The sequence below is a fragment of the Nicotiana sylvestris genome, chromosome 3 (assembly GCF_000393655.2).
Source record: "Nicotiana sylvestris chromosome 3, ASM39365v2, whole genome shotgun sequence".
NCBI classification, from domain to species: domain Eukaryota; kingdom Viridiplantae; phylum Streptophyta; class Magnoliopsida; order Solanales; family Solanaceae; genus Nicotiana; species Nicotiana sylvestris.
Window position 1 is genome coordinate 78806857 of NC_091059.1, and position 12665 is coordinate 78819521.

Consider the following 12665-nt stretch of genomic DNA (forward strand, 5'->3'; position numbering starts at 1 on the left):
CCTAATAATTCTTTAGTTTTTTTTTTCAGATATACATATGAGTATATTCCGCCAAATGAATATTGGTTCCTTTATTTATTTTTTTTCTTGTGATGTTTCATCATAATATAAACTTGAACATCATTTTTTTTATTCATGAATATAGTACTAATAAAGATCGATGAACAAAAGTGTAAATCTTTTGGAAAATAGAAATAATCCTTCTAACACAATGGAAAACAGAAATAATCATGAATCTCATGACGTTATAGTAAATATTCCTTGTAATAATCTCATAGCTAAGAGGAACTAATAAAATTTCATTATCTAGTACATTGGGAACAATAGACGTATAGACGAATATACCATTATCATTCATTTTGGATTGGTATTTTTCACCTAAATATCATACAGAATCAGAAGAGTTTAGTGTAATCGTTTCTTTACGCTATTATCCTAATAATTTCTAATTATTTATCTTCTTTGATAGTCTTCACTATGTCGAACTTGTCAAGCTTGAGTTTGTGGCACTTGATATTTCTGGAAAGAACTATCTATCATGGGTTCTCGATGCTGAGATTCACTTAGCCGCTAAAGGCCTTGGTAACACCATCACTCATGGTAATGAGGCATCAAGCCAGGACAAAGCGAAGGCCATGATTTTCCTTCGTCATCATTTGGATGAAGGTTTGAAGGTTGAATATTTAACAGTAAAAGATCCACTTGAATTGTGGACTGGCTTGAAGGAAAGGTATGATCACCTTAAGGCTACGGTATTGTCAAGGGCTCGATATGAGTGGATGCACTTACGATTGCAAGATTTTAAGACCGTAAGTGAGTATAACTCTGCTGTATTTCAAATAACTTCCCAATTGAAATTATGTGGGGAAGTTATGAATGATAAGGATTTACCGGAAAAGACTCTTACGACTTTTCATGCCTCAAATATGGTATTACAACAGCAATACCGTGAAAGGGGTTTTAAAAAGTATTCTGAATTGATCTCATGCCTTATGGTGGCTGAGCAACATAATACCCTTTTGCTGAAAAATCATGAAGCCCGTCCCACAGGGTCAGCTCCGCTTCCTGAAGCGAATATGACAACTAGACGTGATAAGTCTGGAAAAAGACAGAATAATAATCATGGCCATATGAATGTACGTAGGCATGGCAATGGTAAGAGACGATATAATAGTCGTCATCGTGGTGGTCATGGCAAACGAGAAAATAATATGAGTTCTCAAAACAATCCTTCACGAGGCAAAAGCGGTAACTGCTACCGCTGTGGCATTGAAGGTCATTGGAAAATTGAATGTCGTGCACCTGAGCATTTTGTCAGGCTTTATTAAAACTCCTTTAAAAGAAAGGCAAATAATGTTGGAGCATCTTCTATTAATGCTCCAATGGAGTCACATTTGACCTTTAAAAATGATTTTGAGGCAGGGCCTTCAAACAAAAATGATGACAATGCCGAGGCAAATCTTGCTTTGAATGATGATGATTTTCAAGGCCTCGATGATATTACTCATTTGGAAGTTAAAGACTTCTTTGGAGATCAAAACTAATGTTTGATCATTTTACTGGGGAATGCAATTATGTTGTTATTTTTATTTTCGGTGTTTTTTCTCGTCTGAAGTTGTTTTTATTTTCAAGTAGTACTTAAGTTGTCTTATGTTGTCGTTGGTGATGTTAGTTGTTTCCGTATTTCTCATGATGTATTTTTTTATGAAGAAATTAAAATTTTCCAATCTTCAATTGGATCCAAGATGAGTAATGAGGATTTATGTCTTTTGGATAGTGCTACAACTCATACAATATTAAGAGAAAAGAAATTTTTTTCTTATTTGGTTATGAAAAAGACCTATGTTAATACAATATCCGGTAGTACAAAGTTGATTGAGGGCTTTGGAAGAGCGGCCTTATTATTACCTGGAGGAACGATATTAACTATTGATAATGCATTGTATTGTAGTAAGTCTCAAAGAAACTTGTTGAGTTTCAAAGCTATTCGCCAAAATGGCTACCATGTTGAGACATCAAACGAAGGAAAGGTTGAATACCTTTATGTAACTACAATAAAAGCGGGTAAAATATATGTGCACGAAAAATTGCCCGCATTTTCTTCTGGATTGTACCACATAAACATTGGTGTGGTTGAATCACATGCCATAGTAAACAAAAGGTTTACTACTTCTAATGATTTTATCATTTGGCATGACTGGTTGGGCCATCCCGGTTCTAACATGATGCGCAGAATAATAGGGAATTCAAATGGGCACACATTGAAGAACAAGAAGATTCTTCAATTTAAGGAATTCTCATGTGCTGCTTGTTCTCAAGGAAAATTGGTTATTAAACCAACATCAGCTAAAGTTGGGATTGAATCCCCTGCGTTTCTGGAACGTATACAAGGTGATATATGTGGGCTTATACACCCTCCATGTGGACCATTCAAGTATTTTATGGTCTTGATAGACGCATCTACAAGATGGTCACATGTGTGCTTATTGTCAACTCGTAATATGGCATTTGCGAGATTGTTGGCCCAAATAATAAGGTTAAGAGCACAATTTCCAGATTATGTAATTAAGATAATTCGTCTTGATAATGCTGGTGAATTTACATCTCAGGCCTTTATTGACTATTGTATGGCCACTGGAATAAAAGTTGAGCGTCCGGTTGCTCATGTTCATACTCAAAATGGTCTAGCAGAATCATTGATTAAGCTCCTCCAGCTAATAGCTAGACCATTGCTAATGAGAACAAAACTTCCCTTTTCAGTGTGGGGACATGCTGTTTTGCATGCTGCAGCACTTGTGCACATAAGGCCAACCAGTTATCATAAAGTCTCCCCATTACAATTGGCTTTTGGTCAGGAGCCAAATATTTCCCATCTAAGAATTTTTGGATATGCAGTATATGTTCCAATTGCTCCACCAAAATGCACAAAGATGGGTCCCCAAAGAAGGTTGGGAGTATATGTTGGTTATGAATCTCCTTTTATTATTAAATATTTGGAGCCTATGATAGGAGATTTATTTACAGCTAGATTTGTTGATTGTCATTTTGATGAATCAGTTTTTCCAACATTAGGGGGAGAAAATAAACAGCTAGAAAAAGAGATAGATTGGAACGTATTATCTCTATCTCATTTAGATCCTCGCACAAATCAATGTGAACAAGAAGTTCAAAAGATCATTTATATGCAAAACGTTGCAAATCAATTGCCAGATGCATTTACTAACCTTCAACGGGTTACTAAATCGCATATTCCAGCTGTAAATGCTCCAATTCGAGTTGATGTCCCAATTGGACAGTATGATGATGCAAATGAGTCTAGGCCACGCCTTAAATGTGGTAGACCAATTGGTTCCAAGGATAAGAATTCCCGAAAAAGGAAAGGAGCAAATGATCAAGTTGATCATAACATAGTAATTGATAAGACCTCACAGGAGGTTCTAGTACCTGGAAATGATGAAAATGAAGAGATATCAATAAGTTATGTCTCTACGGAAAAAAGGTGGAACCAAAATAACGTTGTTGTTAACAACAATTTTGCATATAATGTTGCAGTTGAAATAATGCAACAAGATGAGGATTTTGAGCCAAAATCTGTCGATGAATGTAGACAGAGAAATGATTGGCCAAAATGAAAAAATACAATTCAAACGGAATTGGCTTCACTCGAAAAACGTGAAGTTTTCGGACTAATAGTCCGAACGCCTGAAGGTGTCAAGCCAGTGGGTTACAAATGGGTTTTTGTGCGAAAAAGAAATGAGAAAGGTGAAGTCGTAAGATATAAAGCACGACTTGTGGCACAAGGATTTTCACAAAGGCCTGACATTGATTATATGGAGACATATTCTCCTGTGGTAGATGCAATTACCTTCAGGTATCTAATAAATCTGGTAGTCCATGAAAAACTTGATATGCGGTTGATGGATGTTGTCACAGCCTACTTATATGGCTCACTGGACAATGAAAAATTTATGAAAATCCCTGAAGGATTTAAAGTTCCTGAAGCACATAAAAGTTCAAGAGAAACTTGTTTAATAAAGCTTCAGAAATCCTTATACGGATTGAAGCAATCAGGGAGGATGTGGTACAATCGCCTTAGCGAGTATTTGCTAAATGAAGGGTACAAAAATGACCCTATTTGCCCTTGTGTCTTTATTAAGAGGTCTGGATCTGAATCTGTCATCATAGTTGTGTATGTTGATGACTTGAATATCATTGGCACTTCGAAAGAGCTTCCAAAGGCTGTAGAGTGTTTGAAGAAAGAATTTGAATTGAAAGATCTTGGTAAGACAAAATTTTGTCTTGGCCTCCAAATTGAGCATGTACCAAATGGAATTTTTGTCCATCAATCAACATACACTGAAAAGGTTTTAAAGCGATTTTACATGGATAATGCACATCCATTGAGTACCGCAATGGTTCTGAGATCGCTTGACATAAATAAAGATCCATTTAGGCCTCAAGAAAATGATGAAGAGCTCGTTGGTGATGAAACTCCATATCTTAGTGCAATTAGGGCACTGATGTATCTTGCCAACAATACTCGACCAGATATTGCTTTTGTAGTGAGCTTATTAGCAAGATTCAGGTCCTCTCCAACAAGAAGACATTGTAATGGTGTTAAGCATATATTTAGATATCTTCGGGGAACCATAGATATGTGATTGTTTTATTCTAATGAATTCAAGTCAGAAATGATTGGCTATGCCGATGCAGGTTATTTGTCTGATCCACATAAAGTTCGATCTCAAATAGGCTATTTGTTTACATATGGAGGTACTACTATATCATGGTGTTCAATGAAACAAACAATAGTTGCCACATCTTCAAATCATGCTGAGATAATAGCCATTGATGAGGCTAGTCGGGAATTTGTTTGGTTGAGATCAATGACTCAGCATATTCAGGAAATGTGTGGTTCTCTTATGAAAACAGATAATCCAACTACACTATATGAAGACAATGCTGCATGCATTGCTCAACTGAAACGAGGATACATCAAAGGAGACAGAACAAAGCACATTTCACCAAAGTTCTTTTTTACGCATGATCTTCAACAAAATGGTGAAATTAATGTTCAACAGATTCGTTCATGTGAAAATTTGGCTGATCTGTTCACTAAGGCATTACCAACCTGAACATTTGAGAAGTTGAGATAGAAGATTGGAATGCGCCGTCTTCGGGAAATAAAGTGATATTTTTACCAGGGGGAGTAAGATACGCGTTGTACTCTTTTTCCCTTAGCCTAGGTTTTGTCCCACTGGGTTTTACTGGTAAGGTTTTTAACGAGGCAACAAATAAAGCGTATTACAGATATGTGTACTCTTTTTCCTTCACTAAGATTTTTTTCCTACATGGTGTTTTTTTTCTTAGTAAGGTTTTAACGAGGCACATTATCTATGGACATCCAAGGGGGAGTGTTATGATAAATATCACATTATGGTGGATGTCTACTCTTCTTCTATGATTTTCATCTCAAATGCTTAATGACATATTTTGTATGTTCAATGGCATATTCCATGACATATTTTCTTTACTTTTTATGCCTATATAAATGCCTTGTAATAGATAGGAAAATACACACAATTGAAGAAGAAAATCTCTTCCTTTTCTCTATCTTTATTTTTGTTCATGTTTTACTAAATTGCTTTTATTTTATAACAGACAAAGAATTGATAGCATATTATTCTATTTTATAAAAGTAAACTTAGAACTAGACATGCCGGCATGACAATTAAAATTAAAGCTTACTCTTTTAGGAAGAAGATAAAACCCAAATGGAGCAAATAACCTCAATTGGTTAAAGACTTGTGCTGATGACGTATTAAGAAATGAGAGTAAAGTAGAATAATATAGTAATAAAGACAAGATGTATATGAGGAAAATGTAGAAGTTATCTTATTCAAGTGTGTTTCTTGTATGTCCTTCGTAGGAGAAAGAATACCCTATTTATAAAATATAAGATACATGAAAGGTTACAAGAATACACCTAAATGTTATAAATATTAAGTGAAGAGTTAACTAAATACATGAATTCAAAAGGTTCATGGAATAGGAATGTCTTGGAGTATTCAATGGACATCCACTTTAATATATTCATAACAGATAAGAAATTCATAAAAAGTTTAAAACTAACCTTAAGGAATAAAGTACGATGACGAAGAGTGCCGACTAAGAGAATTAAGAAAATAAAATTGGCTTTATATACTTAGTGGGTAAAATTATATTTTTGATTAAGCTTATTCGATTATTGGTTAAACATTTGAAAAATTGGCAAACTGATATCCGAACCGGTAACCTAATAGTTAAATAATATTAAACTGTTAGCAAACTATTTGCCCAATAACCTAATATCGATAATCCAATAGTATTTTTTTTGATTTGGCCTATTAATTTTACCATATATATGCCCCGCCTCAGCTATTATCACTTTATATAATACTCCTTATATGCTGGGAAAAATATTACTACACCTTATATGCTAGGGACATTTTAAGTGAAGGCTCCAAGCTTATGACTTTTTTCTCTATAGTTTCAACTACTTCGAATTCGAATAGTAGTTAAGAACAGATTTTTCAAACCAAAGTTCTGACTTTTCAGTAGAAGACATTGTTTGTATTTCAAGTTTCAACTCTCAAATATTCTTGAAGTGGTCTTTTTTCTCCCCCAAATTTTGTTCATTTCCATCAATTTCTGAATTTAGAGATATACCCATGTTGAATTCTTCAAGTAGCTCTTCATCTTCCAATTATGGTCGCAGTTATGAGGTTTTGCTAAGCTTTAGGGGAGAAGACACTAGAAAAACATTTGTGGGTCATCTGTTTAATGCTCTTATTGAAAAGGGTATTCACACATTCATGGATGATAAGGAGTTAAAGAGAGGGAAGTCAATCTCATCTGAACTCATGAAAGCCATTGGAGAATCAAGATTTGTTGTTGTTGTTTTTTCCAAGAACTATGCTTCCTCTGCATGGTGCTTGGAAGAACTGGTAAAGATTCTTGAAATTCATGAAAAATTTGAGCTAATTGTTGTCCCAGTTTTCTATGATGTGGATCCATCAACTGTACAACAACAACAACAACAACAACAACGACCCAGTATAATCCTACAAGTGGGGTCTGGGGAGAGTAATATGTACGCAGACCTTACCTCTTCCCCGAAGGGTAGAGAGGTTGTTTCCAGGAGACCCTCGGCTCAAAAAAGCAATAGGAGATGATATATTAGTACCATAAAAATGCGTAATAAAAATAACAACAATATATAAGAGATATGAAATATGAAATACAGAATACGAAATACGAAATACGAAATAGATGGTTGGTATAGTACAACTAGAAGGTAAAGCCCTGCATCAATAGACGACCAATGACATTCCTAGTCTAACTCCTAACTGGATAGTCTCACTCTATTGTGCTGTAGAAATATTCACACTCTCCCCTAACCTACAACCTTAATGCTCGACCTCCATAATTCCCTATCAAGGGCCATGTCCTCAGTAATCCTAAGTCGCGCCATGTCCTGTCTGATCACCTCTCCCCAATACTTCTTAGGTCTTCCTCTACCTCTCCGCGTGCCCACTACAGCCAGTCGCTCACACCTCCTCACCGGTGCATCAGTGCTCCTCCTCTGAATGTGCCCGAACCATCTGAGTCTTACTTCCCGCATCTTGTCCTCCATGGGGGCCACACCCACCTTCTCTCGAATATCTTCATTCCTAATCTTATCCATCCTTGTATGCCCGCACATCCACCTCAACATCCTCATCTCTGCTACTTTCATCTTCTGGATGTGTGAGTTCTTTACCGGCCAACATTCAGTTCCATACAACATGGCAGGCCTAACCACTGCTCTATAAAACTTACCTTTTAGTAACGGTGGCACTTTCTTGTCACACAAGACTCCCGACGCTAACCTCCACTTCATCCACCCCACCCCTATACGGTATGTGACATCCTCGTCAATCTCCCCGATCCCCTGAATAACCGATCCAAGGTACTTGAAACTACCTCTCTTGGGAATGACTTGAGATTCAAGCCTCACTTCAACTCCCGCTTCTATCGACTCAACTCCAAATTCGCACTCGAGGTATTCCGTCTTCGTCCTACTCAACTTGAAACCTTTAGACTCAAGAGCATGTCTCCAAATCTCTAGCCTCTCGTTGACGCCGCCTCTTGTCTCGTCAATTAGAATAATGTCATCAGCAAATAGCATGCACCATGGAACCTCCCCTTGAATATGATGAGTCAGTGCATCCATCACCAGGGCAAATAGGAATGGGCTGAGCGCAGACCCTTGGTGCAACCCCGTAATAACTGGAAAGTGTTCAGAGTCGCCTCCTACTGTCCTAACCCGAGTCTTAGCTCCATCATACATGTCTTTAATCACCCTAATATAGTTACTCGGGACCCCTTTATCCTCTAAGCAGCTCCATAAGACCTTCCTAGGAACCTTATCGTACGCTTTCTCCAGATCAATAAACACCATGTGGAGATCCTTCTTCTTATCTCTGTACTGTTCCACCATCCTCCTAATAAGGTGGATAGCTTCTGTGGTAGATCGTCCCGGCATGAACCCGAACTGGTTGTCTGAAATAGACACCGTCCTTCGCACTCTCATTTCTACCACTCTCTCCCAAACTTTCATGGTATGACTTAGTAATTTGATGCCCCTATAGTTGTTACAGCTCTGGACATCACCTTTGTTCTTATACAACGGGACCATTGTACTCCACCTCCACTCTTCAGGCATTCTATTAGTCTTGAATATAACACTAAACAATGCAGTAAGCCATTCCAAGCCTGCTCTACCCACACACCTCCACAGTTCAACCGGAATTTCGTCTGGCCCGGTAGCTCTGCCCCTTCTCATCTTACGCATTGCCTCCATGACTTCATCGATCTCAATGTCCCTACAATTACTTAATTCATGGTTACTGTCGGCATTCCTCGATTCCCCAAGTATAATATCCTGATCCCCTTCTTCACTTAGAAGTTTATGAAAGTAGGTCTGCCACCTCCTCTTAATCTGGCCATCTCCCATCAAAACTTTGTCGTCATCATCTTTTATGAACCTCACTTGGTTCAGATCCCGAGTTGTCCTCTCTCTCGCCTTAGCGAGTCGGAATAACTTCTTCTCCCCACCTTTGTTCCTTAGTTCCTCATACAGACGAGCAAAAGCTGTCATCTTAGCCTCCATCACTGCCATCTTCGCCTCCTTCCTAGCTACCTTATACCTTTGACTGTTCTCTCTCCTCTCCTCCTCGTCAGTGCTCCCTACTAACCTTAGGTAAGCCGCCTTTTTTTCTTCCACTTTACCTTGGACAACTGCATTCCACCACCAATCTCCTTTGTGTCCACCATAGTGGCCCGTAGATATCCCTAACACCTCTCTCGCCGCCTTTCTTATACAGTCCGCCGTCGTCGACCACATTGTGTTTGCGTCCCCACTACTTCTCCAAGCTCCCATTGCCGATAACCTTCCTTCCAACTCTTTAGCTTTATCCTCTCCGGACCCCATTTATGGGATCAAACTAGTTTTGTTGTTGTTGTTGTTGTAGTACCATGGACCTATTCTTTTAGAAGTTCATTCCCATAGCATGATTAAAATTGTTAAATCCAGTTATGGGGAACTGAAGTTTCAACTCCCCTTAATGGTTTCAGACAATTTAGTCATTTTTTCCTTTCTTCAATGCATACCTTTTCAGTATGAAATAGCACTCAATTTAAAGATTTAGTTTTTGTTGGCATACAGGGATGACTCAAAATGCATACAACAGATTGTGAGAGACATATTCGACAAATTTTGTTTCTCTATCTCAATAACTAACAGAGATTTAGTTGGAATAGAATCCCAAATTAAGAAACTAAGTTCATTGTTGAGGATGGACCTGAAAGGAGTTCGTCTTGTTGGGATTTGGGGGATGGGTGGTGTGGGAAAGACAACTGCTGCAAGAGCATTGTTCAACAGATACTATCAGAATTTTGAAGGTGCTTGTTTTCTCGAAGATGTTAAAGAATATCTGCAACACCATACCTTGTTGTATTTGCAGAAGACTCTCCTTTCCAAACTGTTGAAGGTAGAATTTTAATTGGGAAATAATTCTGAACATAGCAGAATTATACTCACTGATAGATTTAAAATCTTGTAGCCTTAGATGAGTCCAATCATAACGTGCCTGTGGAAGAACGACCATCTTCAGGTGGTCATATCTATCTTTCAAATTATTCCACAGTATGACTGGATCTTTAATAGTGAGATATTCCATTTTCAGGCCCTCATCAAGGTGATGGCGTAGGAATATCATTGCTTTGGCACGGTCTTGGTTTGATGCCTGGTTTTTATCCTTGATGGTGTCTGCCAGACCCATCGCATCAAGATGAATTTCAGCATCAAGTACCCAAGACATGTAGCTTTTGCCCGATATATCCAGGGCTACAAATTCAAGTTTAGAAAGATTTGACATTATTTAGGAAAAGAAAGTTCTTACCTCAGATACTTTCAAAATATTTGCTCGAGATGGTAGAGCTTCGTGCTGATAACGTGTTATGAAATAAAGACTATAAAGTAAAGACAAGTATAGAGAGAAACTGATATATTATTCGAATTCAAACTGATGTACATAATGAACTGAAATCTCTTCTATTTATAGAAGAAAGGAAGCTGCTCTGTAAGCTGCTACTACAAGCTGCTGTGTAAGCTGCTACTACAAGCTGCAGTGTAAGCTACTATAAGCTGCTGTGTAAGCTACTACTACAAGCTGCTGTGTAAGCTGCTGCTGTACCAGATATGGATAATCTTCTACTGAGAGCAATATTTATCCATAACGGAGTACTGAATGGATAAGCTTATTATATCCGGTATGGATAATCTTCTACCGGGGGTAATGTTTATCCATAACCGGGTACTGAAAAGATAAGCTTATTATACCCGGTATGGATAAACTTCTACTGGGGGTAATGTTTATCCATAACCGGGTACCGAAGTGATAAGCTTCTTCAGGAAGCTTATTTCCAATATAGTACTAAATAGATAAATATATTTACGGTGGAGTCCCATATGGATAAGCTTCTTCAGGAAGCTTATTTACAACAGAGTACTAAATGAACATCCATAATATAATATATTTATAACACTCCCCCTTGGATGTTCATTAAAAGATAATGTGTCTCATTAAAACCTCACTAGGAAAAACCACGTGGGAAAAAAAATCTAGTGAAGGAAAAAGAGTACACATATTTAGTAATACGCATTGTTAGGTGCCTCATTAAAAACCTTATAAGGAAAACCCCATGGGAAAAAACCTTAGTAAGGGAAAAAGAGTGCATTGCGTATTTTACTCCCCCTGATGAAAACCTTGTTTCAAATATTTGAGTCTCCGCATTCCAATCTTGTATACCATCTTCTCAAAAGTTGAAGTTGGCAAAGATTTAGTGAATAAATCTGCTGGATTATCACTTGAACGGATTTGTTGCACATCAATGTCACCATTTTTCTGAAGATCGTGCGTGTAGAATAATTTTGGTGAAATGTGCTTCGTTCTATCTCCTTTTATAAATCCTCCCTTCAATTGGGCTATGCATGCAGCATTGTCTTCGTATAAAATTGTGGGTCTTTTCTCACATTCCAAACCACATTTTTCTCGAATAAAATGAATTATTGATCTCAACCATACGCACTCCCTACTTGCTTCATGAATAGCTATTATCTCAGCGTGATTTGAAGAAGTAGCAACAATAGATTGCTTTGTGGAGCGCCATGATATGATAGTACCTCCATATGTAAATACGTAGCCGGTTTGAGATCGAGCTTTATGGGGATCAGATAAATAACCTGCATCTGCATAACCAACAAGGTCTGCACTATCTTTGTTAGCATAAAACAAACCCATATCAAGAGTTCCCTTTAAATATCGCAATATATGCTTAATCCCGTTCCAATGTCTCCGTGTAGGAGAAGAACTATATCTTGCTAGTAAATTAACAGAAAATGCTATGTCAGGCCTTGTAGCATTAGCAAGATACATTAGTGCACCAATTGCACTGAGATAGGGTACTTCGGGACCAAGGAGTTCCTCGTCCTCTTCTGGAGGTCGGAACAAATCCTTATTCACTTCAAGTGATCGAACAACCATTGGTGTACTCAATGGGTGCGCTTTGTCCATGTAAAAGCGTTTTAAGACCCTTTCTGTATAGGCAGATTGATGGATAAAGATCCCGTCTGCTAAATGTTCAATTTGCAGACCAAGACAAAGTTTTGTCTTTCCAAGATCTTTCATCTCAAATTCTTTCTTAAGATATTCAATTGCCTTTTGGAGCTCTTCTGGAGTTCCAACAAGATTTATGTCATCAACATAAACAGCAAGTATAACAAATTCTGATGCCATTTTCTTTATAAAAATACATGGACAAATAACATCATTTATGTAACCTTCTTTCAGCAAATATTCACTAAGGCGATTATACCACATGCGCCCAGATTGCTTTAAACCGTACAAAGATCTTTGTAATCTGATTGAATACATTTCCTGAGATTTTGCTTCAGGCATTTTAAATCCTTCAGGAATTTTCATATAAATTTCATTATCAAGTGAACCGTACAGATAAGCTGTAACTACATCCATTAGATGTATTTCAAGCTTTTCATGTAGTGCTAAACTGATGAGATATCG

The 12665-nt window shown here is 37.5% G+C and overlaps 2 protein-coding genes across 2 annotated transcripts; both read left to right on the forward strand.

Annotated features, from left to right (window-relative positions):
* The first annotated feature begins 239 nt into the window (after positions 1-239).
* Positions 240-1544, forward strand: LOC138887561 (uncharacterized). The gene is made up of 3 exons (XM_070169322.1): positions 240-250; positions 470-1275; positions 1423-1544. Exons 1-3 carry the CDS (start codon positions 240-242, stop codon positions 1542-1544), a joined length of 939 nt encoding a protein of 312 aa, XP_070025423.1.
* A 5166-nt stretch (positions 1545-6710) lies between these two features.
* Positions 6711-10085, forward strand: LOC104234426 (disease resistance protein Roq1-like). Its single transcript, XM_070169323.1, has 2 exons — positions 6711-7132; positions 9749-10085. Exons 1-2 carry the CDS (start codon positions 6711-6713, stop codon positions 10083-10085), a joined length of 759 nt encoding a protein of 252 aa, XP_070025424.1.
* The last annotated feature ends 2580 nt before the right edge of the window (positions 10086-12665 follow it).

What these genes read in the sequence shown, in the direction of transcription:
- LOC104234426 (XM_070169323.1), top strand. Translation starts at nt 6,711, where the DNA reads ATGTTGAATTCTTCAAGTAGCTCTTCATCTTCCAATTATGGTCGCAGT. An exon ending in GGGTCTGGGGAGAGTAATAT is followed by an intron (nt 7,133 to 9,748) that starts GTACGCAGACCT and finishes GTTGGCATACAG; the next exon opens with GGATGACTCAAAATGCATAC.
- LOC138887561 (XM_070169322.1), top strand. An exon ending in CTACCGCTGTGGCATTGAAG is followed by an intron (nt 1,276 to 1,422) that starts GTCATTGGAAAA and finishes ATTTTGAGGCAG; the next exon opens with GGCCTTCAAACAAAAATGAT.